Source organism: Lynx rufus, unplaced genomic scaffold (assembly GCF_022079265.1).
Source record: "Lynx rufus isolate CCGP_SWC_20201006 ecotype Redwood Valley unplaced genomic scaffold, mLynRuf1.p SCAF_1, whole genome shotgun sequence".
Taxonomy (NCBI): Eukaryota; Metazoa; Chordata; class Mammalia; order Carnivora; family Felidae; genus Lynx; species Lynx rufus.
In genome coordinates this window covers 192688457-192713341 of record NW_025814823.1, presented here as the reverse complement: position 1 = coordinate 192713341, position 24885 = coordinate 192688457, and the positions used below count along the sequence as shown (strand labels likewise).

The 24885-nt window shown below is 41.1% G+C and overlaps 2 protein-coding genes across 3 annotated transcripts in view; one reads left to right on the top strand and one right to left on the bottom strand.

Moving 5' to 3' along the window:
- The first annotated feature begins 1188 nt into the window (after nucleotides 1-1188).
- Nucleotides 1189-18173, top strand: CNOT8 (CCR4-NOT transcription complex subunit 8). 2 transcript variants are annotated; one of them, XM_047092096.1, is made up of 7 exons: nucleotides 1189-1448; nucleotides 8168-8351; nucleotides 9970-10163; nucleotides 13027-13188; nucleotides 13789-13933; nucleotides 14897-15007; nucleotides 16664-18173. In XM_047092096.1, the coding sequence occupies exons 2-7, from the start codon at nucleotides 8235-8237 to the stop codon at nucleotides 16811-16813; spliced, it is 879 nt and encodes a 292-aa protein (XP_046948052.1). In that variant the 5' UTR covers nucleotides 1189-1448; nucleotides 8168-8234; the 3' UTR covers nucleotides 16814-18173. The 2 variants fall into 2 exon arrangements, with proteins under 2 accessions (XP_046948052.1, XP_046948044.1); XM_047092088.1 differs by lacking the exon at nucleotides 1189-1448 and adding an exon at nucleotides 1468-2327.
- Nucleotides 17948-24885, bottom strand: part of GEMIN5 (gem nuclear organelle associated protein 5) — a 42888-nt gene continuing 35950 nt past the window's right edge. The window contains exons 25-28 of the mRNA XM_047092077.1: nucleotides 24709-24871; nucleotides 23434-23938; nucleotides 21836-21932; nucleotides 17948-21257 (exon numbers count right to left, since the gene is read on the bottom strand). Coding sequence (XP_046948033.1) covers nucleotides 21090-21257; nucleotides 21836-21932; nucleotides 23434-23938; nucleotides 24709-24871 — 933 coding nt within the window. The 3' untranslated portion in view covers nucleotides 17948-21089. The remainder of the gene's footprint in view (nucleotides 21258-21835; nucleotides 21933-23433; nucleotides 23939-24708; nucleotides 24872-24885) is intronic.

Sequence of the window (24885 nt, the reverse complement as noted above, 5' to 3'; positions counted from 1 at the left end):
GATTTGTTCAAGCCTTACTTACTTTCTATAGTTTGTGGTCCAAAAACAAAAGTTTTTTTTATTCACATAGGAAATTATATTATTGGATATATTTTTCTCCAACTACCCTCTCATTCATTTGGGGCCTCCCTCCCATTGAGAATCAGTGATTTACACAATTGTTCTAATTTTGCAATCCATAAATACAGCATAGGCTCCACTGTTTGCAACAGATACCCAATGCCGCCTGAACTGCAAGCCATCTGTGTTTTTCATTTCTCTTCAATAACCTGAGAAATGAACACCCAGTTCTGGGTGAGGGTGGGGGTTCTGGAGATGGAGACAGTGTGTTTCCTGTTTGATTGTTTCAGTGTACACACCAGGCCCGGTGCTGCAGGAAAAAAAAAAAAAAAAACACCAAAAGTCTAAGAAAGGATTGCGGAGACTGCTCTTCATGTGACTAGCTCCTGATAGGGCTGTCCTCTCCTGAATGTAGTTGCAAGTGGGTGAAAGGACATTAGAAACCCACAAGATGGGTGGGGTGTGGAGTGTTTTGCCTGCCTTCTCCATGTCAGTATTGCTCAATGGAATGATTGTTAAGCCTGCACCAGAGCTAACAAACACTGAATATCACAGGGATAACAGACACGCCAGAAACAATAGTTTATTCAATAGACTTACATGTCTTCCTCAGTGTGAGGTGTTTTTCTTCTATTAATACGGCAATAACCTTATGAGATAGTTACAGCCCTGTGTTACAGATGAGACAGACCCTCATTTGGAGGGGAGATGAGGAGTGGGGTTCAGAAAGCGCACTTGATGCTCTGATCTGGGGACTTGGGGTGGGAGTTCACCTCCCTGGAGGATAGCTTTTGGGTACTCGATTTGAAATTGCCGCTGAAGGCTTGCTCTGCCTCCCAGCCTCGAAAATGGAAGCAGGATTCTGGAGAATCCCCGTTGGAGCAAATGTTTAAAAGCAGCAAGGCCCCGTGGCTTGGGAGTAAATTTGCTATCCACTTGCCAACAGCCTTCTTCAAGGGAAGGCTCCTAGGGTTGTGGCTAGAGCCTTGCTTTGGGCCGTCCGCACTAGCCAGTCTCAGGGACTGGGTGGAGCTCTTGCGGGAGAGGCTAGAAGGGCGGCTCGGAATTGACAGCTGTGTGCAGGAAGTCGGTGCTTTGTCTTCTTCCCCAGGGCCGGAGAACGAGGCAGCGCTGCAGCCGAGCCTGCTCAAATGATGCCAAGGACAGGAGTTGGTAGACAGCCCCCTCTCTCCAGAAAGGATCAGGGCGCGGGTGGAGGCTTTGGAGGCTCCTAGGCCAGGCCCGGGCCCAGTGTTCTGGAAAACGTGCAGAGCCTGCCTACTGACCGCCGCCTCCAAGCTCCTCGGACCGCGGGGCGACGCGGTTCTCCCACGGGAGGCCGCATCTTCTTTGTAATTCGAGCAGGCCCTGGCGGGCCGGTTGCTGTGGTAACGCTGCTTTTCCCGACTCTGTAAGGCGGGGAGGAGGGAGGCGGGCCTTGCCGGACGTCACGGAGACTGGGTTTGGGGGTGCTGCCCACCCCCGACTAATTGTTTGCCAGAAAGGAAGCCTAGAGATAGATGTTTCGTTAACTGAGGGGTCCAAGGGGCTGCATTAGTACGGACGGAAGGGATCAGGTTCCACCCCCATCAACCTCCCCCCCAAAGTCCGCTCCTGCCAACGATTTTAACGGTCTATCAAAGCAGGGCGGAGGGGGAGTTGCAATTCGGGGATTTGGTCAGATGGTCCACGCCCCTTCCTCGGGTTTGATGTTTAGGCCACGCCCACCCCGAGCCGGGGCCAGTTCTAGACCACGCCTCTCCCCTGGGCGCGCGGAAGAACCAAAAAGGAGTAGTATTGCGAAATTGAATTGAGCCAGAGCAACTAACGCGCCAAGGCCTGGGACGGGTCGTGTTCCGCAGGCGTCCGCCGAGGCCGCCCCGCCCCGCATTTTCGGGGAGCCCTCATGGTTTTGCGCCTGCGCACTGCCCCCGCGAGCTCACGGGTTGGACGAACACGCAGAGTCGCCGCGGCGCGCAGAAGGGGAGGAGCAGGCATGAGCAGGCGCGCGCGCGCACGTCTGGAGGACGCTAAGGGAGCAGGCGAGTCGGGAGGATCCAGTGGGTAGAGTGGTTCGCCCAGGTTTCTTTGGGCAGTGCGTAAGGCCGCTCTGGGCACGAGGGCGCCCATCTCACTGGCTCGCTCGGTTCCCGGAGCAGATCCGGGGCAGTAGGAGAGCGCCGGGTCAGGGGCCGCCGCCGCCGCCGCTCCCGGGGGACTCTGCCCGCCAGCCCGCAAGCCCGCGCTTCGCGGGCCCAGCCGTCAGGGTAAGCGGGCTCGCGCTCACCAGAGAGACGAGCGAGATGGGAGAGTGTGGGAGGCCATCGGGGACCTGTGGGAGGAAGGGGCTTTGGGGCGTGCGTGAGGGGCAGGGGGTGTGAAAAGAGAAAGAGGGCCATCGAATAGTGGTAGTATTACCAACCACTACCACACAATAATGATATTCTAGTGGTTTGTGCCAGGACTTTATCAAGCACCTTATTTGCTTTCTGTTAACATCTACTGCAGTCTTCCGAGGTGTATGTTATTAAACCCATTTTACAAGATAGGAAAACTGAGGCACCAGAGAGGTTAAATAGCTTATGCAAAGCCACACAGCTGGTCGGTCTGGGTTCGAACGCAGGTCGTTCTGGCCCGAAGGCGTGTAATTAAAAAAGAAAAAAAAAAAAAAAAAGAGGGAGGGTAGAAGGAGGAGGGGCGGGATGAGTGTTGTTTGGGGAGGGAGGGTGATCCAGAACAGGAAGAGAACGATGATGGGAGACTGTAAGGGAGAAGACCTGAGTTTGGAACCTTGCGGGCCTCCGCCTTCTTGGTTCTTTTGGCCCCACAACTTTTCTTTGCTATTCTGTTTATGAGCCATAGCTATTGCTCTGGAGGCCTGGACCACATGGTTGGTTTTAAGAACTGGTTGAACTGCGGTGAAGTCCAGGGTAGTTGTCTTCGGACACTGTTTTGGGGGCGGAGGTGATGGAGGACGGCGGGCCGTGTATGGAGAGGACCCTCTTCCAAGCTGCTGCCATTTCTTCTAACTTGCTCCCACTTCCTTTTCCATCTTATCCATGTGCGGTAAAGCCTTTGTTCAGTTCTCTAGAATTGAGGAAGTGATGTTTATGGTCTCCTTGCACACTTAGGCTTAAACAAAACAAAACTGGAAAAACCAAACATTCTTTTCCTAAGCAAGTCTCTGGATTGCTTGCAGAGAAAGCTTGCCAGTGGCTTTATTCGTAGTTGCTCTTTAGAGCTTGCCTGGGTAAATAGCTTTGCTTTGGAGAAGTTTATCCTATAGGTCAGCAGGAGCGAGCTCACAGATTTTACTGCAGATCAGCATAGGGCAAGGACCTCAGTAATTCCTGTATCTGACCTTTCCTTCTTGAACAGTCTAATGCTGGGAACCAACAGGTATCAGTGTTTGTATTTTGCTTTCATATAGAGTGGAGTAGCTCACGGGAGAGTCAAGTTTTAAAGTCAGCCTGTGAGGGAAACTGCATGGGGATCAGAATTATCCTTAAAAATTCTTTAGAAGGTACAAGGTTGTACATCAGGGCCATTCCGTTTCTCAGTAAATCTAGCACAGTTTTTCCTTAAGCCTTTAAACTTGTTACTGTTTCTCTGGTTGCAACCCAGGTAAAGTAATTAGCCTAGCTTTAGGATCTGTGTTGCACAAATAAACATATTTGAATGGAATAGAGTCCTTCCACGTTGTGAGGTGTGCTATGCCCTGCTGGCACGGAGAGGCACTGAGAGAGGAGGAAGACTAACCAAGGAGAACAGTGTGTTTGTGATTCCCCTCTTACGCTTCTTCTGGAGCATGTGCTCGCTGAGTGGAAAGTAGCAGGCAAAATTGCTGGCATCATTCAGTATTATTATTTCTCTTCTTTGGCTAGCATAACCAGTAATCTATGCTAAGCTAAATGTGCATAAGGTGATTCCTTTTCAGCTTTCGAGTGGCATTACATTTTGGGGTTTGCAAGCTATTTCCCCACAATTTTCCTAGATAAGGGTTTGGTGTGAGAACTCATCTTAGGTATTTTTGCCAGTGGTCTGCACTTATGTTTCCCATTTATCAGATATATATAGCAATGGTTAGCTTTTTGAAAGTGGCTTAGCTTTTTAAAAAAATTTTCTTGGAAATGGAAGTCATGATAGTGCTTTTTAAATTTAATGTCTCTAAATTTCTGTTTTATCTGCAAAATGTAGTGAAGACACCACTGTACAAAGTTGTTGTGAGGTTTGTTCACTGTTAACTTTGAAGGAAAATCCCACATTTTGTATCACCTGTACTCTCTTTTGCATTATCTCTAAAAGATGAGGACTCTTTTGAAAAAAAAAAAAAAACATGACAATATAACACCAAAAAAAAAAAGCAACCCCCTGAAACAAAACCAAAACCAGCCATTATTCAGACTTTTGTCTTAAAAATGTCAGCTTAAAAAGATTTCTAATAGTTTGTTTAAAGCGGGACCTAATTAAGGTCTGTAGATTTTGATGGGCTGATATGTCTCTTGAGAGTCTTTTACTTTTTAAAACATTTTTTTTGTGTATTTATTTATTTAGTTAGTTAGAGGGAGAGCGTGAGCAGGGGAGAGGCAGAGAGAGAGAGAATCCGAAGCAGGCTCCACACTACTAGTGCAGGACCCGATGTGGGGCTTGAACTCACGAACCATGAGATCATGACCTGAGCCCAAACCCGATTTGGGCGCTTAACCGACCGAGCCACCCAGACACCCAGTAGAGTCTTTTACTTTTAGTACTTGCAATTTGTTGAAAAATCTGGGTTATTCTGTAGATTCCCACAGTAGTTTCTGGATTTTGCTGATTGCCTTTCTGTGGTGTCATTTAACATGTTCCTCTGTCCTCTTTATTTCCTGTAAATTGGTCTAGAGGTTTGGTCAGATTCAAGTTAGATTTTTTTTTTAGCAAGACTTATTCATAGTGGTGATGTATTCTGTCAGGAGGCAATGGTATGTGGTTGTCTCTTTTTATAGTAATTACAGCCATTGTGATATTTTAACAACTTTATTGATGTGTAATTCATACTATAAAACTTACCCATTTTAATGTAGAGTTCAGTGCTTTTTACTAAATATATGGAGCTGTGCAGTCATCAGATAGTTGAGTTTGGTAACATTTCTATCACCTCAATAGCATACCTCATGCCATTTACAATTAATCCCCATTCCCATCCCACTGCTGTAGTCTACTTTCTGCCTTTATAGATTTGCCTTTTCTGGGTATTCCATATAGATGCCATTTTGATATTGCCCAGATCTATGAATTCTTTGGGAGTTACAGAACAGTGATATTCTCTCAGTCCGTATTTCTTAGCTTTATAATTTCTATTAAAAGAAACTTCCCCTCACCTCTTAAGTTACTTAGTACAATTTACGTAGGAAAGACAAGACACGTATTTTAAAAAATAGATTGATTTACTAGCATTCTCTAGTGGTGACCAGTGAGGTTTATTTTCTTAGGTTTAAATCCATGAGTTCATAGTGAATTGTCGGAGAAGTCTGAATACATTGTACTGACTATTTATAATGGTGTTTATATTATCTTTTCTTTGACCAGAGGGAGCCTCTTCAGATTATTTCCTGAGTTTTTTTTTTTTTTTTTTGACACACCCTTAAGAGCTTCTTAGCTGGGGAGCCTGGTTCTAAGGGTTTAGTGTAAATACTTAATTGTCTTCTTTTTAAGTCTGCTCTTTTCTGCTTAGAGGCCAAAGGCATATTTTTGCTTGGGTCCCTTTTGCTGCTTCACTCTTAAGGAAGCGTATTCATAGTCATACCCACTTCCCCTGCAGTAGTTTATGGTTGTGTTTGAAACGATACCAGTCTACGGCCATACCACCCTGAATGTGCCCAATCTCTGAAATGACACCAGAAAGGAAGTGCATTGTTTCAGTTAGGAAAATAAGGAAGTGAAGTGGTACTGATTTAACATTAATGGGCATAAAAATGGCTTTGTGCCATCTTGCAAGAGAAAACCTTAAACACAACGTAGAATTGAATCAGAGTCCTTGCATTCTCTTAATTATGGTCATATAGTGGAATTTACTCCACACTCAGTTTGGACTTCACCCCTTTTTGGATGTTCTTTATATGTTCATCTGCAAGTCTTTAATTCATACCATTGTGTACAGAACGGAAATGAGAAGAAATGGATTCTGCCTTTAACAAGTGTCCACGCATATTTGTTAGGAATATACCACAGTCTACTTAAGTTTTAGAGTAATTACAGTAAGTCTGTTATAATTTCAGAGAAACATCTGTTGAAGTGTAGGATACCTTGAATAAATGGAATCTTTCAGGGTTGCTGACAGACCAACAGGTTTCCCAGAACTTTCTCGGAGAAATGATGACGTTTGAGAATGACAATTTTGTTTTGATCCGGATTCTTATGGTTGCATCTACCTGTCAGGAAAGTAGGAATGAAAGATTTCATTTTACTGTTTCTAGGAATTTTCCTCTGAATACGTGTATATACTGGAGTCCACTCTTACATTGTGTTGAGTATTCCCTGTGGTGGGGTTGCCTTTTTAATTTTTTAAAGTTTATTTATTTATTTTGAGAAAGAGCATGAGCAGGGGAGGGAGGGAGAGAGAGAGAATCCCAAGCAGGCTCTGCGGGGTCAGCAGAGAGCCCTATGTGGGGCTCAATCTCATGAACTGTGAGATCAGGACTTGAGCTGAAAATCAGGAGTCAGACACTTAACTGAGCTGCCAGGCGCTTTGGGGGTTGCCTTTTTAAAGAAAGGCCATTATGATAAGCTCCTTTTGGTCTTTTTATGATCAAGCATCTCATTGCTACAATAATAGCATTACTCTGAAGCTGAACTATACTGAGTTTCATTTTGCAGACTACTGTTTCCCCCTAGTTTCCTCCCAGAATATACATTGTAAATCATTATCTTTTCCTGTTGAATTATTTATACTTGCCATCTTCTCGAGGCACCTGGGTGGCTCAGTTGTTTAAGTGTCAGACTTTAGCTCAGGTCACGATCTCACATTTTGTGAGTTTGAGTCCCCCATCGGGCTCTGTGCTAACAGCTCAGAGCCTGGAAGCCTGCTTCAGATTCTGTGTCTCCCTCTCTCTCTGCCCCCTTCCCCACCTGTGTTCTTGTCTCTTATCTGAAAAGTAAATTAACATTTAAAAAAATTACATACTTGCCATCTTCTCTACTCCTATTGTTGAATTGCTTAGTTTCTTTATATTATTATGTGTTTAAAAGTAGACTTTAATAACTCCAATTCTGATTTTCATTGTGGTGGTTAAAGATTCATTTAGTGGTGTTGGTTTTTACAATCTAAAATCCCTCACTTCATGATCTATTTGCACAAATGTAAAGAGGCACTGTGTTACGTTAGTTAATTGCCTCTAGTTATATGTGACTTTTTGATGGTGGAGAAAAGGAATTTCTCCTTTTTTAGGGGGTGGAGGGAGGAGTCACTAAGACTTAGATGTACATTCTTTCAGGCTTTCAGAGATCCAGGTACATGTAAACTAGCTAAAGAGATTCTTTTAAAAATGTTTCCATGATTTGGTCTCTGTGCAAGTGTTGTGAAAGTTACAGATAAGGGAGTATTTGTGGTCATTGGAGGCTATTTTAGTGTTTAGGTAGTCTGGAAAGGGCTCAAAAACTGGTTTAGGGTGGTGGTTTCACTTCTGTGCTAAAGGGCAGCTTGGGCAAAAGTTTCTTCAGGTTTGTTTCTGTCTGTCTGTCTCCCTCCCTCCCTCTCTTTTATTTTATTTTTAAGTAATTGCTATACCCAACATGCATCTCAACTGTACAACCCTGAGATCAAGGGTCACATGCTCCACTGACTGAGCCAGCTAGGCACCCCAGTTTCTTCAGATTTCTTAAGTAATTTTAGTTTCTTCAGGTTAAAGACGTGTGTGTGTGTGTGTGTGTGTGTGTGTGTGTGTGTGTGTGTGTGTGTCTTGACCAAGATAGGTTTCCCCATCATAATAAATGGGGAATAAATACAAATATAACTATCTTAATGTTTTAGCTTATTAAACTGATGAAGTGATTTTTTGATACCTTTGTTTTGTTGGCATCTTGCCAGTGTGTACATTTATGTGATTTCAAAATATGTTTTTGAATCTAGATCAGATCAACCATTGGCTTGCCCTCTAATAAAGTCAGCTGAAAGTGACTGCTCAAGTTTCTTCAAGATGCCTGCAGCACTTGTGGAGAACAGCCAGGTTATCTGTGAAGTCTGGGCCAGCAATCTAGAAGAAGAGATGAGGAAGATCCGAGAAATTGTGCTCAGCTATAGTTATATTGCCATGGTAAAGAGCTCCACTCTTTCTAACTCACCTTCTGCTGCGGACTTAGGGAATACTCAGTGTGAGATTTTGAAGGAAAGACTTCCACCAAAGCCACGGTAAATTAAACTTGGTGGAAGGTTGTGAAGCTTTTATGAAACCTCAAGGTAGCCAGTGGGTCTGAGAAGGATGTAACCTCTAGTATCTTAGACTTTTTGTAATGTTACTCTGTATTGACAAATGTTTAAGGCAAAAGTTGTGTTAGCCAGTAGGGCACATCTATACCACAGATGCGGTGAATTTGACAGTGTTTTTTTAAAAATTAGTTATCAGCATTTAAATATAGAGAGACCTCTCTTAAAGCCCAGATTTCTGGTATCTCTGGAAAACACTGGGAAGATCTGGCATGGGATTCGCATTCTTGCCTGGCGGTGAGTGGCTGGAGAGGCAGATGTGTGTCATGGTGATACCAACAGCCTCTTCTAGAGGAGGATGTACCTTCTGTGCTCCAGTCCCCATTGCTCATAAGCATTACGTCTTTAGCCTTGTATTTAAAATTCTCTGTGGTCTTGTTCCAGGCTTTTTACTCAAGGTTAGTATAGCAGTTGTTTTTTTAAATTACTGTTTCACTTCCCCATATTTGTATTTTTGTTCATACTTTGTTCTTAATCTAGACTTTTTTTAATTCACTGTATACGAACCTAGCATGTCCTTTTTTTTTCAACGTTTATTTTTTTTTTTTATTTTTGGGACAGAGAGAGACAGAGCATGAACGGGGGAGGGGCAGAGAGAGAGGGAGACACAGAATTGGAAACAGGCTCCAGGCTCTGAGCCATCAGCCCAGAGCCTGACGCGGGGCTCGAACTCCCGGACCGCGAGATCGTGACCTGGCTGAAGTCGGACGCTTAACCGACTGCGCCACCCAGGCGCCCCAAACCTAGCATGTCCTTAATTGATCTATAGTTAGTCAGCCGCTCTTACATCCTGCCTAGGATCTCCTCTAAGTTGCTGCACAAAGCTTCATGATTCTAGTGCTCCTTCTGTAGATATCAATGAAATCAATATTTAATTTTTAAAAATATTTATTTATTTTTGAGAGAAAGAGAGCGAGTGGGGGAAGCGCAGAGAGGGGCACAGAGGATCCTAAGTGGAGTCAGTGCTGACAGCAGAGAGCCCGACGTGAGGCTCGAACTCATGAACTGTGAGATCATGACCTGAGCTGAAGTTGGATGCTGAGTTGACTAAGCCACCCAGGTGCCCCAAAATCATATATTTCTTTAAATAATTTTTTTAATGTTTATTTATTTTTGAGATAGAGACAGAGCAGGAGTGAGGGAGGGGCAGAGAGAGAGGAAGGCATACGATCCAAAGCAGGCTCCAGGCTCTGAGCTGTCAGCATAGAGCCCAATGCAGGGTTTGAACCCACAAAACCGCGGGATCACGACCTGAGCTGAAGTCGGATGCTCAATCGACTAAGCTACCCAGGCGCCCCCCAAAATCAATTATTTTAAGATAGGTTTTTGTGCCTAAGCTTGGGCTTGTCATATAACTTTTATAAATTGAGGTAAAATTTTTATGAATGATAAATTCAGCATCCACTGTTTTGTGAAACCTAATGATGACAGACCTTTTCCTTTTCTAGGACACAGAATTTCCAGGTGTTGTGGTGCGACCAATTGGTGAATTTCGTAGTTCCATAGATTACCAGTATCAGCTTTTACGGTGCAATGTTGACCTTCTAAAAATTATCCAGCTGGGCCTTACATTCACAAATGAAAAGGGAGAATATCCTTCTGGAATCAACACTTGGCAGTTCAACTTCAAATTTAATCTTACGTAAGTGAGACACTTCTCAGTGTTATTCTTAGATCTGCTACATTTGTGCAGACTGTGATCTCTAACTGATTTTATTAATTTAAAGTTTTCTTTCTGTTGAAACCAGGTAAGGATTGGACACAGCAGCCAAACAGAGAATGGAATAAGGAATCTCAGAAAGTAAAGTCCCTCTTAAAGAACACTTACAGGTCAACAATAAAAAGACAACTCAATTAAAAATGGGCATCAGATCTGACTAGAAATTTCTCCAAAGAAGATATAGATATGGCTAATAAACCCATGAAAAGATGGTCACCACCACTAGTCATGAGGGAAATAAATGTAAATCAAAACCACAGTGAGCCACCCACTGGGTGGCTATAATGAGAAAGACACAAGAACAAATGTTGGCAAGGGTGTAGAGGAATTAGAATCCTCACACATTGCTATTGGGAAAGTAAAATGGTGCAGCCTCTTTGGAAAATAGGCAGTTTCTCAAAAGGTTAAACAGAGAGTTACCATATGTCCCAGTAATTTCTTTTCTAGGCATATACCTCAGAGAAATGGAAACACACATCCATACAAAAACTTGTATGTGGTGAATGTTCATTACAGCATTATATGTAAAGGCCCTAAAGTGGAAACTATCCAGATGTTTGTGAACTGATGAATGGATACAATAAATGTGGTATATCCAGGCAGCGGATTATTGGACAGTAAAAGAAAGAAGTACTAATACATGTTGTATATTGATGTGCTTTGAAAACATTATGCTAAGGGAAAAAAGCCAGACACAAAAGACCACGTATTGTATGACTTTGTTTATATGAAATGTTCAAAATAGGCAAATCTGTAGAGTCAGAATAGGTTAGTGGTTGTCTAGAGTATAGGGGGGTTATGTTATGGGGTAGTGGGGAATGATTGCATAATAGGTATGGGTTTTCTTTTTGAGGTGATGAAGTGGCCTGTGGTGGTGGTTGCACAACTCTGAAAATATTGAAAACTGTTGAATTGTATATTTAAATGAGTGAATTGTTTAGTTACGTGAATTATAGTTGTTTAAAGTGAAAAAGTAAAGTCAGTTCCCCAGTTAGGGGATCAGTGTTTGAATTGCATTTCTGCCATTTTTTAGCTGGGTGGTTTGGAGTTCATTTTATCTTCTGTAATTCAGTTTCCTTATCTGTAAAATAAGATTACTATGTTTCATAACAGAAGAAATAAGCTATAGAGTAGATGCTAATCAAGAGTAGGTGAAACTGAAGCCTGATAGTGGGCAAATTTTGATGTTTCAGAAACGTGGGTAAAAAAATACATAACATAAAATTTGCCATCATAACCATTTTTAAGTTTGCAGTTCAGTAGTGTTAAGTAAGTTTGCATTGTTGTGAAACAGAACTCCAGAACTCTCTCGCAAATCTGACACTCTACCCACTAAACAGCTCTCCTTTTTCTTTTTTTTCTCCAGCTCTTGGTAACTACCGTACTACTTTCTGTTTCTGTCTATTTTAGATACCTCATATAAATGGAATCACCCAGTATTTGTCTTTTTGTGACTGGCTTATTTCACTTAACATAATATCCTTAAGGTTCATCCATGTTGTGGCATGTCAGAATTTCCTTTGTTTTTAAGACTGAATAACATTCCGTTGTATGTTTAGACCACATTTGTTTACCTGTTCATCCACTGATGGACATTCGATTGTTTCCACCTCTTGACTTTTTGAGTATTGCTGCTATGAACATGGATGTACAGATAATCTTCATGACCCTGCTTTTAGTTCTTTTGGATATATACCCAGAAGTGGGATTGCTGGATCGTTTGGTAGTTCTGTTTTTACGTTTTTGAGGATGATATAATTTTTTATGGGGAAAAATTAGGGGAGACTATCATTTTGCTGATTGTATGAGGTGGTTTTAGTGTATTTCTTACTGGACCACAGTTCTTGAATACTGCATTCTTTAACTGGGCACCAGGAGCATTTGGTAGCTCAGGAATAATTTTTTGATTGTTCATGTGCTTTGGAGATTTCTTTGAGGTCCTGGAATAATTTGGGGAGACGATCTGGATTTTTCCTTTAATTTCCTTTCCTTTTTCCGTTAATTCTTTTTTTTTTTTTTTTTTTTTTTTTTTGGTCCATTGTCAAAGCCTGTTATTTATACCTTAATGGTAATTAATACACAAAGGAAAATAAAAAATTCCCTAGTTGTCTTTTAAGTTTATGTGAAAAACAAATGAAAGGAAAAAAAATAGTGAAATCTAATGGAAAAGAAGTTAACGTAATGGAAGGATCCATCAGAAAATGATGTCTTTTTCCCCCTACTTTTGTGATAGGTGGTATTATAAATATTCCTGTGTTTAAATTGATGGATGTATCTTTGCAGTGGAGTATTATGCCAGAGTTGCAAAGGATGTGTATTTATCAGTATTGGTCTGGAAAGATGGTCTGTGCTATGTAGGTGTAGAGATGGAGGTGGTTGTGTACATGGAGAAAATAGTCTGAAGGCTATATAAAATGAGTTAACAGTTATTTCTGTGAGGTGGTATTATAAGAACATTTTTAAGAGTATTCTATTTTAAATGTTTTTGTATTGGTTGATTCTGTTTTTCTTTAAACAGTGAGAAGTGTGGACCTTTTGTATTTAAGAAATTTATTTTGTGGGGGCAGATCTCACTTTTCCATCTGCCGCAGAGATAAGATTATCTACTTTGCATGCTTGTTGGAATATTGGAAAGAATGAATTGATCTGTTCTTAAATTATGAAAGCCTTTCAAGGATACCTGTTCTGTAATCATAAGATGTTAATTTTAAGGTGATGTTAACATTGCTGCCCACTACTTCTGTTAGATTATCCACCACTAAGAAGTGAATACCTTCTTTTTTAGAGAGGACATGTACTCCCAGGATTCCATAGATCTCCTTGCTAACTCAGGACTACAATTTCAGAAGCACGAGGAGGAGGGGATTGACACATTGCACTTTGCAGAGCTGCTTATGACATCAGGGGTGGTTCTCTGTGACAACGTCAAATGGCTTTCATTTCATAGGTCAGTCTCAGAGCATCTATATTTCTCTTTCTTTGGCAGCAGGGGATTGCATTCTGATGTTATTTTTGCAGTACTGATTGCTATCTTCTTCCGGTGACTTATGAAGCAGTTATGAAATTGAAGTGGTAACTGGCCCATGTTTCAGTTTTTCAAAAAGTACTTTGGAGCACATACTGGTTTGTTTCATACAGTATTGGGTTCTGTCATATGGCTATCAGTGGGTACATTCCAAGTGGAAAGATGGAGGAGGGGAGATCAAAGCACTTGATCATCTTTTTCTCTTAAATGAATGGCCTGGAATTTCCTAGGTACTCCAAAGACAGATTCCTCTTAAGAGATGTTAATTTACATTTTCAGTACTTTAGAATTTTTGGTGGATAAAACCCACATTTTTAAACCCTTGGGTTCTCTTATATGTCTCTCATATTAGTGTGGTTTGTTAGTATTTAATAGAAAGTTGAGATTACAGTAGGATAAACTAGTTTGGAACACTGAAAGTTACTCACGGGGAGTATCATTAAGTTTTGAGAAATAAAGCAGTTGAATGCTGGGGCCTGGTAACTGCTGTTTTTTCACTCCTTGCCTCATTTTCTGTTGTAGTGGCTATGATTTTGGCTACATGGTAAAGTTACTTACGGATTCTCGTTTGCCAGAAGAGGAACATGAATTCTTTCATATTCTGAACCTTTTTTTCCCATCTATTTATGATGTGAAATACTTGATGAAGAGTTGCAAAAATCTTAAGGTACACAATATATATATTTTTTAATTTTTTTCTTAATGTTTCTTTATTTTCGAGAGAGAGACAGAGACAGAGCATGAGAGAGAGACTGAGAGCATGAGTGGGGGAGAGGCAGAGAGAGAGGGAGACACAAAATCTGAAGCAGGCTTCAGGCTCTGAGCTGTCAGCACGGAGCCCGATGTGGGGCTCGATCTCACGAACTGTGAGATCATTACCTGAGCCCAAGTCGAACACTTAACCGACTGAGCCACCCAGGTGCCCCTACAATATTTTCTTAATATTAGTAACAACAACAAAGACAAAAAAGCAGACTTGTCATTTGGCTTCATTGCTGTTTTTAGAAATTATTTGTCATTGTTCTGCATTCTTGAGCGCCAGCTAGGTGCCAACACGGTGCTAGAGAAGTACATATAGAGCTGATTGGCACAGGGATTTGTGTGGTGAATGTCTTTAATCTGGGTATGAAGGGAGCCCTCTGCTTCTCTCATCTTGAGGGAGGAGTTCTTCACTTAGGGCCCACAAACCTAGTGAAACAGTTGGCACCGTGAGGTGTATGTGCAGTTTGTTAAGGATGGGGTCTGGAGCTCACCAGACTCTCAGATGGATTCGTAACTTGAGATAGTTCAAGAACTCAACACCCTAATAAATTGTTGACATAAGAGATTTGCTGTCTAGAATTGGATTGGTATTTGACTATTTGCTCAGTTTTTATAGCAGTTAGGACTTTAAAATGGGGCAGAGGTCTAACACTATTAATAGTGTATAAAAGAAAGGAGTTGAAAGTGAAATATAACACAGTATATTGTATGGAGGGCTGAACAGGGGATATTGCTGGGGTAATAAGGCCTTAGCAAATGGCTCCCACTTGTCATTCCCAAAATAATTAAACACAAGAATGGACTTAGTTGACTCCAGTAGACGAGTGGCGGGTCTGAAATATTATCTTTATTTTCTTTACATCTGCAGGGTGGTCTTCAGGAAGTTGCCGATCAATTGGACTTGCAGAGAATTGGAAGGCAGCATCAGGCAGGCTCAGACTCGCTGCTGACGGGAATGGCATTCTTCAGGATGAAAGAGGTAAGGTGGTGGGTTATCTTTGTGGACCGAGATTTGTTGAAAATTTATAGTTCTTTTGGAAATTGACCATTTTGAAAGCAGTTGTTTTGTTTGTTTGTCATTATGTTCAGTATCTTAAATGTAGTTTGGGAGGCAAAGACACATTCTGAAATGGAGGCCACTCAGCATGCTCAAGTGTAGACATGTACTGGGCGTTCTTAGCAGTTCTCATTCTTGCAGTTATTTGCTTTTCTTCTCGTTTTTTCTTCTCTCTCATATAAACAAATTCACGTTTGTTCAAACACTCATTTTATGCTTAAATTCTGTTACTTACCAAATGTCTGGCAGCTAACATCATACTCAGTGGGGAAAAGCTGAAAGGGTTTCCTCTAAGATCAGGAACAACACAAGTGTGCCCCCTCTCACCACTTTTATTTAACATGGTATTGGAAGTCCTAGCCAGAATAATTAGGCAAGAAAAAGAAACACAAGGAATCTAAATCGGAATGGAGGAAGTAAAACTCACTATTTTCAGATGACATGATATTATACATAGAAAACCCTAAAGAGTCTACCAAAAAAACTCTTAGAACTAATAAATGAATTCAGTAAATAAAATTTCAGGATACAAAGTCAATATTCAGAAATCTCTTGTGTTTCTGTACATTAATAATGTACTATCAGAAAGAAATTATGAAACAATCCCATTTATAACTGTATCAAAAAGAATCAAATATGTAGGAATAAATTTAACCAAGGAGGTAAAATACCTATACCCTGAAAACTGTAAGACATTGAGGAAGGAAACTGAAGAAGACACAAATAAATGGAAAGATACTCAGTATTCATGGATTGGAAGAATTAATATTGTTAAAATGTCCACACTATCCAAAGCAGTCTACAGATTCAATGAAATCTCTATCAAAATTCCAATGGCATTTTTCACAGAAATAGAACAGATAATCTTAAAATTTGTGTGGAACCACAAAAGACCCCAAATAGTCAAAGCATTCTTGAGAAAGAAGAACAAAACTGGTGGCATCATGCCCCCCCAAGCTTCCTTTGGCAATATCTGGAGACATTTTTGGTTGTCACAATGTGGAACAGCAGGGGAGAGGTCCTCTACTGGCCAGGGACACTGCTAAACATTTACAGTACCATAGTGCACTGGACAGCTCCCCTCCCTGACCCTCAACAAGGAATTGTCCTGCCCAGGAGGGCCAAGGTTGAGATAACTCTGCTGAAGTGTGTGATATCCAGTATCTCACTTGTAACAGCCTACTGTTACATTATCCTGTTTTATAGATAGGGAACCGTAGCTTATGGACAGGTATAGAGTGTAGAGCCCAAGCTCTTGACCACTGCACTGCTTGTTAAAGAGAAGGGAGATGGAGGTGGCCGTATTAAATAGCAGCAGCAGCAGCAGCAGCACACGGATCCTGCCAGTAAAAGAACTCATGGAGAATAGAAGTCTGTTCAGAAAGGAGAGCCTATATATAAAAGGAGCGTGAAAAGACTGTATAGGAAATGTCTTGAGCCTTTCTTAATGAAGTTACTTTCTAGTTGGGTAGATTTTCAGGGCTTTAAGACAGTTGGGAGGTGCTGATATAGTAGTGTGGAGACTTGGCTGGACTCTGGGCGTGATTCTCACCGTGAGTTCTCTGTCCTATTCTGCAGTTGTTTTTTGAGGACAGTATTGATGATGCCAAGTACTGTGGGCGGCTCTATGGCCTAGGCACGGGAGTGGCCCAGAAGCAGAATGAGGATGTGGACTCTGCCCAGGAGAAGATGAGCATCTTGGCCATCATCAACAACATGCAGCAGTGATGGCGGCGAGGCTCTGGAGGGTGGGCCTGATCCCAGAGTGGTGCTTATGTGCTGACTGTTTGTGTGTACTTATCTTCCTCCCCAAGAGAAAACGCTTCTTTTGAGCAAACCGTACCTACCATCTGCGTTGACAGAAAGACTTCTGTTGCATTGAAGACAAAAGACGTCTTTATTTTAGATCCAGAAGAGGGGTTTGCTCTGAATTTGTAAACAAGTCTTCCCTATTCCTCATCCCCAAGCCTCTCCAATTGCTTCCTGCCACCAGCATCCATGGCTCATTTGACACCTTTTTAAATATCCGGGACAAGTCAGAGACGAACTAGTAAAATATATGTAATTCTCATCTGTGTCATTATTTTTCTTTTAAATCTGTTGCTCATCTCTGAGGATGAAGACTTCTTGACGTGATTCTCAGCTGAGCTGAGGGCTTCCAGGGAAAGTGGAACGACGTGGTGTTCTTGTGAAGTGGGATATAGATGTCTTTTCCTTCCTTTCCTTTTTAAAAATCTTTTTTGACCCTTCTCAAGGACATTTGCTTTCTTTACGCTTTGTTAGTCTTTCGTTGTGTACTATTATGTGGAAATGAATTACTCAGTGCTGACATTTTGAAGACGAGATAATGAAAACTTTTATTAAAAACAAAATTCTTCTGAATCTGTCTACCCTTTATTCATGAGGAACTCCAGAACGGGTGTTAAGTTAACCACTTACGCGTCTTTAAGTCTCTGTTCCATTGTGCCACTGAGATTTGCTGTCACATGTTTATCATTTGAAATCATTTTAAATTTTAATAAAATATGCTGGATTTGTTCCTGAAGGAAATAAGATCAGAATTTTGGACCATAAGTCTTAATATTTTCAGTAATGTGATTTCAGATGGTCATGTGTATTCCCCCATGTCTCTTTGTTCTCCCTGCCTTTCCTTTCAGCAAACCTGAGAAGTTAGGGAGATGGATTATGTGAGTACCAGCAGTGTGTTTAAAAAGTTATAGTGGTACATGTAAACAGGGCAGTAAGGAATTTGGTTAGAGTTTTCTTGGAATAATATCCCACAACGGGTGTAGGAAGCTCAGGACTGTGATTTTTTTTTTTTTTTAAACTGGTCATTTAAAAAATGCATTGTTTTTTGAATGACTACAGTATGGCCAATTTAGAAAAACCAAAAACCCCTTTGAAATGGTGGAAATAACAACTGGTAACTCACTGAAGTGGATGAATAGTCTTGCATTTTAAAAGCTTATGAAAAACTCAATTTCAGATGATTCAAAATGTCAAGTATTATAAGCTGGTATTTAAGATGCTTGTAAATATTATTTATGTTTTTAATTTTGTAAAATAAAGATTTCTTTTTAACCACTGGCATGAAGGTTTGGTCTTTTATAGCTATTAATTACTGGCTGTAGGAGATGGTCATTTGCAGTCAGTGCCTGGAAGCATCTTGACTGTCCCCAAACTCTTGTCTCAGTTTTCCACAAGTTGGTGTGCATATAAAATGTCTCATTTTGTAGGAGGTGTTTAATGACCAACTGTGTAAATGGAATTGTCTCTTCACTTCACAACCCCCCACTGATCGTCCAGCCTTAGTGGGAAAACTAGTTTTAATTCTAGTTCCTGGGACCACTTTACTTCATTTGGTGGATTAGCTTGTTAATTAGCAGACTTTATAGACAAAGCGAGCTTCTGGTATTGTAGAGTTGGCTCCACCCTATTTACAACCCTTCCTATTGGCACAAAACAAGGGGTTCTAAGAAGTCTGGTATAGGAGCCAATCTAGGCTTTTGCCTGGGATGTTCACATATAGGAAGAGAGGTATTTATCACTGTGATTTGTGGTAAAGGCAGCACAGGTCAGGGTCAGTGGTTCTCTTTCAAGTTCTTTGGCATGCTGGTGACTGAGCCCTGCATAGGTGTCCTAAATTTAGATTCAAATGGGGAATTTTATCTTTGCCACACTTGAGGACAGATGTACATGTCAGGAGAAGTATTGAGATGAAGGGTTGAGGAACTCTGTGTCGAGTGGGGAGTCTGGTCACTGCATGGGAGGGATGAGAATTTATTAAGGTGTTCTTAAAAGGCACAAGTCTAGTAGAATTGGCAAAAACTTCACCTTGTATACAGATATGTGAGTGCATTTAGGGTTTTGTGAGTGGTTATCCTCAGAAAGGGATGGTCCTGTAGAGTAACCAAGAGAATGCTAATTACGGGTGAATTCAAGCCCCTCTGTATAAACTGCCAAATGTTCTTAAATTTGTGGTTCTGCTAATGCAATAAGGTTGACTACCAACGACAAGCTTAATTGTTAGCTTGTCCTGATATGCATGAACTCAGTTTAGAGTCAGATTTTAAGTCCAAGCTATTAATGAGTATTCTAATTTCTCAATTTATTCAGTCTGCAAGTTTCTATTGTGCACCTACTAGATAACAGACACTGTAAATAGGTGCTGGGAAAATAGCACATGGAAGACATAATCTCTACCAATCTCATTGGAGCTTACAATCTGCATTGCCAAAGTACATAATTCACAAAAATACAGTGTGAGCTGTAAAGTACAGCACGCTGATGTCTTTTAGATTGAGGTTCAGGGACAGCATTAGAGAAAGGACATTTAAGCTGAGATCTGAGAGATGGCTAAGAATGGACCAGGCAGAGGAACAACATGAAAAAGCTACTGAGACAATATGAGAACTTGGTGGATTCCAGCAGCCTAAGAGACCAGTGCGTGTGGAATCTAGAAGCAAGGATGTGAGTGTAAGAACAGGAGTCCAAGAGGTAAAGGCTGGGATCAGGCAGGGCCTTTTAAGCCCTGCAAGATGATTTTTTTTCCAGTAACAATGGGAAACTACTGCAATAATTTTTTATCAGGGAATTGTCAAGATCTGATTTATAATTCAGTCACTGATACCATACCAAGAAGATTCTTCATCTCCAGTAACAGTGCATCTTCTTCTCAAAGTTCAAGTAACTGTATAAAGAACTATGAGCATCTAAATTCTATGGTATTTGCTTTTGGGTTTAGCATTTTTAAATTCTAAAGCTAGGTCGAATTCAAACAAAACCCCTGGTCAGTCAGATCTGTGTCTTAAACTTTTCTTCCTAGAGTTCCTGTGAATGAATTTTATTCTTGCTGTCCACAACAATGCCAGCCATAGGCAACTAAAAAATAAACTGGACATTCAAGCAGAAAAGCTTTCATAATGAATCCCCAAAGAAAATAGTTACATTATTGGGAAAGAGTGCTCCCTCCCAACCCTACCCCAGACTGATGTTTATATCTCCGCAACTGGGCTATTACAGAAACATCTGTTCCTGACATTGTTCAACTATTTAACCAAAGAGAAGAACAGACCTCAAGAGAATGCTCAATAATGGGGGGGGTGTGTGTGGGGGGGGAAGAACAAGGATTTATAATTAAATAGTATATAGGATCCCATTATGCTGGAGTCCAATAATCCAAAAGCTACATACACAAAATTATGCATTTTTCTTCAAAGAGCATCTGTGGTTCTAATTCTCAAAGGGTCTATGATCGAAAAAAGATTAAGAACCACTGAAATAGCAATTTCTTCCTGAGCTACTGTGATCACCATTAATAATTCCTTATAAAACTGAAGGGATAAGACACATCTGAGTTTTAGTTATTTGTTCTTCTAAAGCTTTAGTAAATGATGTGTTCAAGTAAGCAATTACATGAAACAAAACCAAATTTTTGATCTAAAGTTCAGATGGAGGGTAGAGTCAACATGATGGGTAAAGACCTATTTCACAAAGTTCAGTCTTTGAAAGAATAGAAGGGAAGAACCCAAGTTAACAAAAACAGTAAAAAAAACCAAACAACAAAAAACAAGCCAAGTCATAAAAGATATCAATTCTATCTCCAACAAGAATGGCACATTTACCACCAGGCAAAGTATTTATAAAGGTAGTTTGTGTTTAAGAACGTAACACTTTGGGTGATTAAAAAGTTTCTCCTCTTTGGGTGAAACCTGCATAAGGCTTTAGAGATGACCAACAATGAATCATACTGCAGGTGTTAGTTCTGAATACCTACTTCTGGCTTTTCATGATCTTTTCCTCCAGTAGGAAACCACAATTGAGTCCAAAGTCCGATTCCACTATGTCTAGGGGTAGAGTCAATTCAAACTTGACCCTCATTTGTATTATTTGGATCACTGCAAAAACATCTAGGGATCAAAGAGAATGTCTGGCGCGGTGTCACGGTGGTGAAGGGTGTTGTACGTTGGAATTTGGCACAGTTTCCTTAAAGGTCCTTGAAAATTCACGTGCAGAAGGTCTGGCAGTATCTTCTGTAAACTTTAGTGTTGCCATATTTCTGAAGGAGCTCTTGGGCCTGCTGCTGCATGTCCTGGGTTACGCTGCCAGGACACTGGGCCCTGATGTGAAGCAGAATGAGACAGCACTCCAGCACATCTGGGAAGGGCCAGATCTGAAAGGGGACACAAGGATGAACAAGGAAGCATTTGGAGGACTCACAAATACCTGTACAGAAGGCACCAGCAACTCAAAGTCTCATCTAGTGACACTACTCAGGCATGGCTGAACTGAGGAAGGCTCTTCCTCAGTAACTCTAAGGGTAGATGATACTCAAAACTGGGAGGGCTCAGACTGGGGTATCCTTCTCAAATGACAGAATCATCTTCTAGAGCCCTACTCAATTCATTCAAAACATGACTCTCCTCTAATACCAGGGCCACATTCAAATATACCTATCCATCTGTAAGCTATCAAATACATGGTACCAATTTTAATTTTATTTAATTCCCAGATGCAAAATGTGTTCCATTTCTCTGAAGACCGAGGTATAAAATTGCTTGTGTTGCCAATAATCCTATTCTCACAAAACATTTTAGTTAACCCAAGACAACGGGATCCTAAATTTTTAAGCATATACAAATGTGTAGCAATTTTATAAATGGAACACAAAATTAGATGACCTTAAAGAATTTGGTCCAGTCAGTGGATAATATAAACAATAATGTTTTATTAAATGAACTGATATCTTACCTTAACACTCTCAGGAAATTTAGCTATTCTCTCATTTGCCTCCGTAAGACTTTTGGTTAATTCAGGCAGAGAAAGTGGCTGATTTTTTTCTTCTTTACTGGTAACAATAAAAAAAAATTACAAGTCATGTGCCTTGCCCCACAAAACTTTTAACTGTTACCCTATAAATAAAATTCTTTTGTTATCTCTTTCATCTTTAATACAAAGGTCAAGAGGAGGGAACTTAATGTGATGTGATACGAAGTTTTCAAAGTGAAATATCATTCCTCACCATTTGCCAAGTCCCCACTTCTTAGATACATAGCTCTAATGAAAAGTTAGGCCCTTCAGGGGATTCGATCTGCAGCTAAGTGCACAAAGCCTGGATTTCTCTGGGGAATGGTTAGACACAGCTCAGGCTCCTAACTGTTGGTATACGGATGCACATTCTTCTGGAAAGAGTGTCTGAATCTTCTCAAAGGAGTCCTGTGATCCAAAGGTTAAGAGCTGCTGAGTTAGAAAGATTTTTAGTGTTTTTCTTGTTACTAAAACCTAGTAACTGCCTAGAGTGTGATAGCTTACTGGAGAAGTGACTCAAAACTCTAACTCAAGATTTCAATGGGACTATTTTTACAGCAATAAATATATAAGGGCTTCAAAACATTTTAGTTTTTTTTTTTTTTCAGTTAGTAATAATAGCTATCAGTTTATTGATGGTACTAGTTACAACGTTTTATTTACGCCCTGTGCTGGGGAGAAATAATCTAGGTAAAAGGCCCTCAGCATAATGACCAATCAATAATTGTTAATCACTGCAAATGCCCATAGCAGAAGACCCTGTAATATATGCAAATGAGCTCTACAGTGATTGCGTATCGGCTCCTGTCATCCACCTGGCCCCTATGTTCAGTGGAAGTGATTAGAATGTTACATTCTGATCATTTGGGATTTTCTCAATTCAGTGTGCAGTTTTGTACACTACTCTTTTTGTGTATTTTCTGGGATAGCATAGAATAATCGAAAAACCGTGGTTTTCATTAATGATACAATAATGCACTTCCATTTTACTTGGTTAATTTTTTGGGGGGAGGGGAATCTATTCATCACCTAGAGATAAGATTTTATTGTCCTATTGTTATTTTTTACTGAGTTTTTTTTTTTTTAAGTTTTTTATTTTTATTTGAGAGAGAAAGAGTGCAAGCAAGAGAAGGGCAGAGAGAGAATTCCAAGCAGGTCCCATGCTCAGTACAGAGCCCAACGCTGGGGCTCAATCCCACAATGGGATCGTGACCTGAGCTGAAATCCAGAGTTGGACGCTGAACCTACTGAGCACCAGGTGTCCCTGTCCTATTATTAACACTATTTGTGATTTCATTTAATTCCCCAAACAAGCAAGGTAGGAGTAGGTACTCCCAGTTGTATATATGGGAACAAATGCTCAGAAACATTAAGAATCTTGCCTGAGCTCAGTCAGCAGAGCCGGACTAGAACCCCATGTCAGACTCCAAAGCCTGTGCATTCTACATGATGGTGCCAGCAAGTGACCTGATCAAGCTCATCACATACTGATTTTTATCTGAGAAGCCAGCATGGTATTTCCAATTCCACCTTATACTTACCACTGGTTCTGAAGACTAGAGAGGGGCTGTTCTGCTACCTGCTCAGATTCATTCTTATCAGGACCATTCGTTGTGGATTTACAGACTTGACTCTTCTGGTGTTGGCGGATCATTTCTGCCAAGGTCTCTTGTACTTCAGCAACGGTTCTCTGTGAGTTTTGGAGACTGGCATGTTTTTCTGAAAAGAGCTCTTTACAAGTGATCAGCATTTGCTCACTTTCTTCTGTGAGGCTCAAGTCTAATTCTGGAGGCCCGCTTGGCTTTGGCTGAGAAATATTAGGGTCTGTTTCTTCAGGGCTGGCACTGTCTATCTGCTGGCTTTGCTCCACAGAAGTTGTCCTTCCGTGAGCAGCTCTTACCCAGACACTGGATTTAGGGCAAGGCTTGGAGAGAGACCACCAGAATTCATACAGACGTCCATAAATAAAAAAGGCCTCCAAACTTTTGAAAGCTGGTGTGGTAGGGGACTGATGTTCACCCAGTTTGTCTCTTAAGTGGTCACAGCCTAGAAGAAGAGAAGGATTTAGGGTTGTGCATTTCTGTTTCTGCTAGATACACATTCCTCTTCCCGTTAACGTTTCCTATCACCCAAGGGGCAGAGCTCAAGAACAAGGACAGCAGTGATCCATGGGGTTACAAGCTTTTCACCTAAAGCCAATCAGAGCTAAACATCTCCTGACCTAGGACAGCGTTCTTGTTGCTGTAGTCTGCTAGTCAATCAAAGCATTACAGAAAAAGTATTCCATCTTCCTATGAAAGCTCTGGGGTATGATCTCACTATGTCTCTGAAAAATCAGTGATTTAGTTTAGTGACTATGCAGTTCAAAGAATGTCCCTTCTGTTGTGCTTCTCCATTCTTTTTTTTTTTTTTAAGTCTATTTATTTATTTAATGTAATCTCTACACCCAATGTGGGGCTTGAACTCACGACCCTGAGATCAAGAGCTGCATGCTCTTCCAACTGAGCCAGCCAGGCGCCCCATGTGCTTCTCCATTCTTAACTAACTTCTGAGCACATTGCTATTTCTCTTAAACCATGGAGAAAAATTTGTAGAAGGCAGCAAGGTAGGTAAGGTAGGTAGGGCCAGGTAAAGGAAAACAGCTTAGCCGTTCTGGCCCCCTCTTAGGAGCTTGGGTAAGAGAATTCAAACTTGGTGCTAAATGACACAACTGGCCAGTCTCTTTCAATAATGTTTGTACTCCTGGTGCTACACCATCGGTGGTGTTTACATCATCCATTAGTAGGCATGCTCCGGCAAAGGCTGGGGTCATTTACCCTCAGGAAGAAAGGCTGAGTGCACTTCCTGCATGATGGTGAAGTTTCCGGAGTCGTAGCTCCGGACCACAGCCCGAAGCAGGGCTTCCACAGCCGCGTCCCAGGAGGCCACCTGCTGGCTTAGCACTGCCAACGTCAGATCATGGCAAATATGAAGCAGAAGCTGGAGGGAAGAGC

Bases quoted from the DNA above. Each gene is read 5' to 3' on its own strand.
- CNOT8 (XM_047092096.1), top strand. From the start codon at position 8,235: ATGCCTGCAGCACTTGTGGAGAACAGCCAGGTTATCTGTGAAGTCTGG. The intron at 8,352-9,969 runs GTAAAGAGCTCC...TTCCTTTTCTAG, and splicing joins GCTATAGTTATATTGCCATG to GACACAGAATTTCCAGGTGT. The intron at 13,189-13,788 runs GTCAGTCTCAGA...TTTCTGTTGTAG, and splicing joins AAATGGCTTTCATTTCATAG to TGGCTATGATTTTGGCTACA.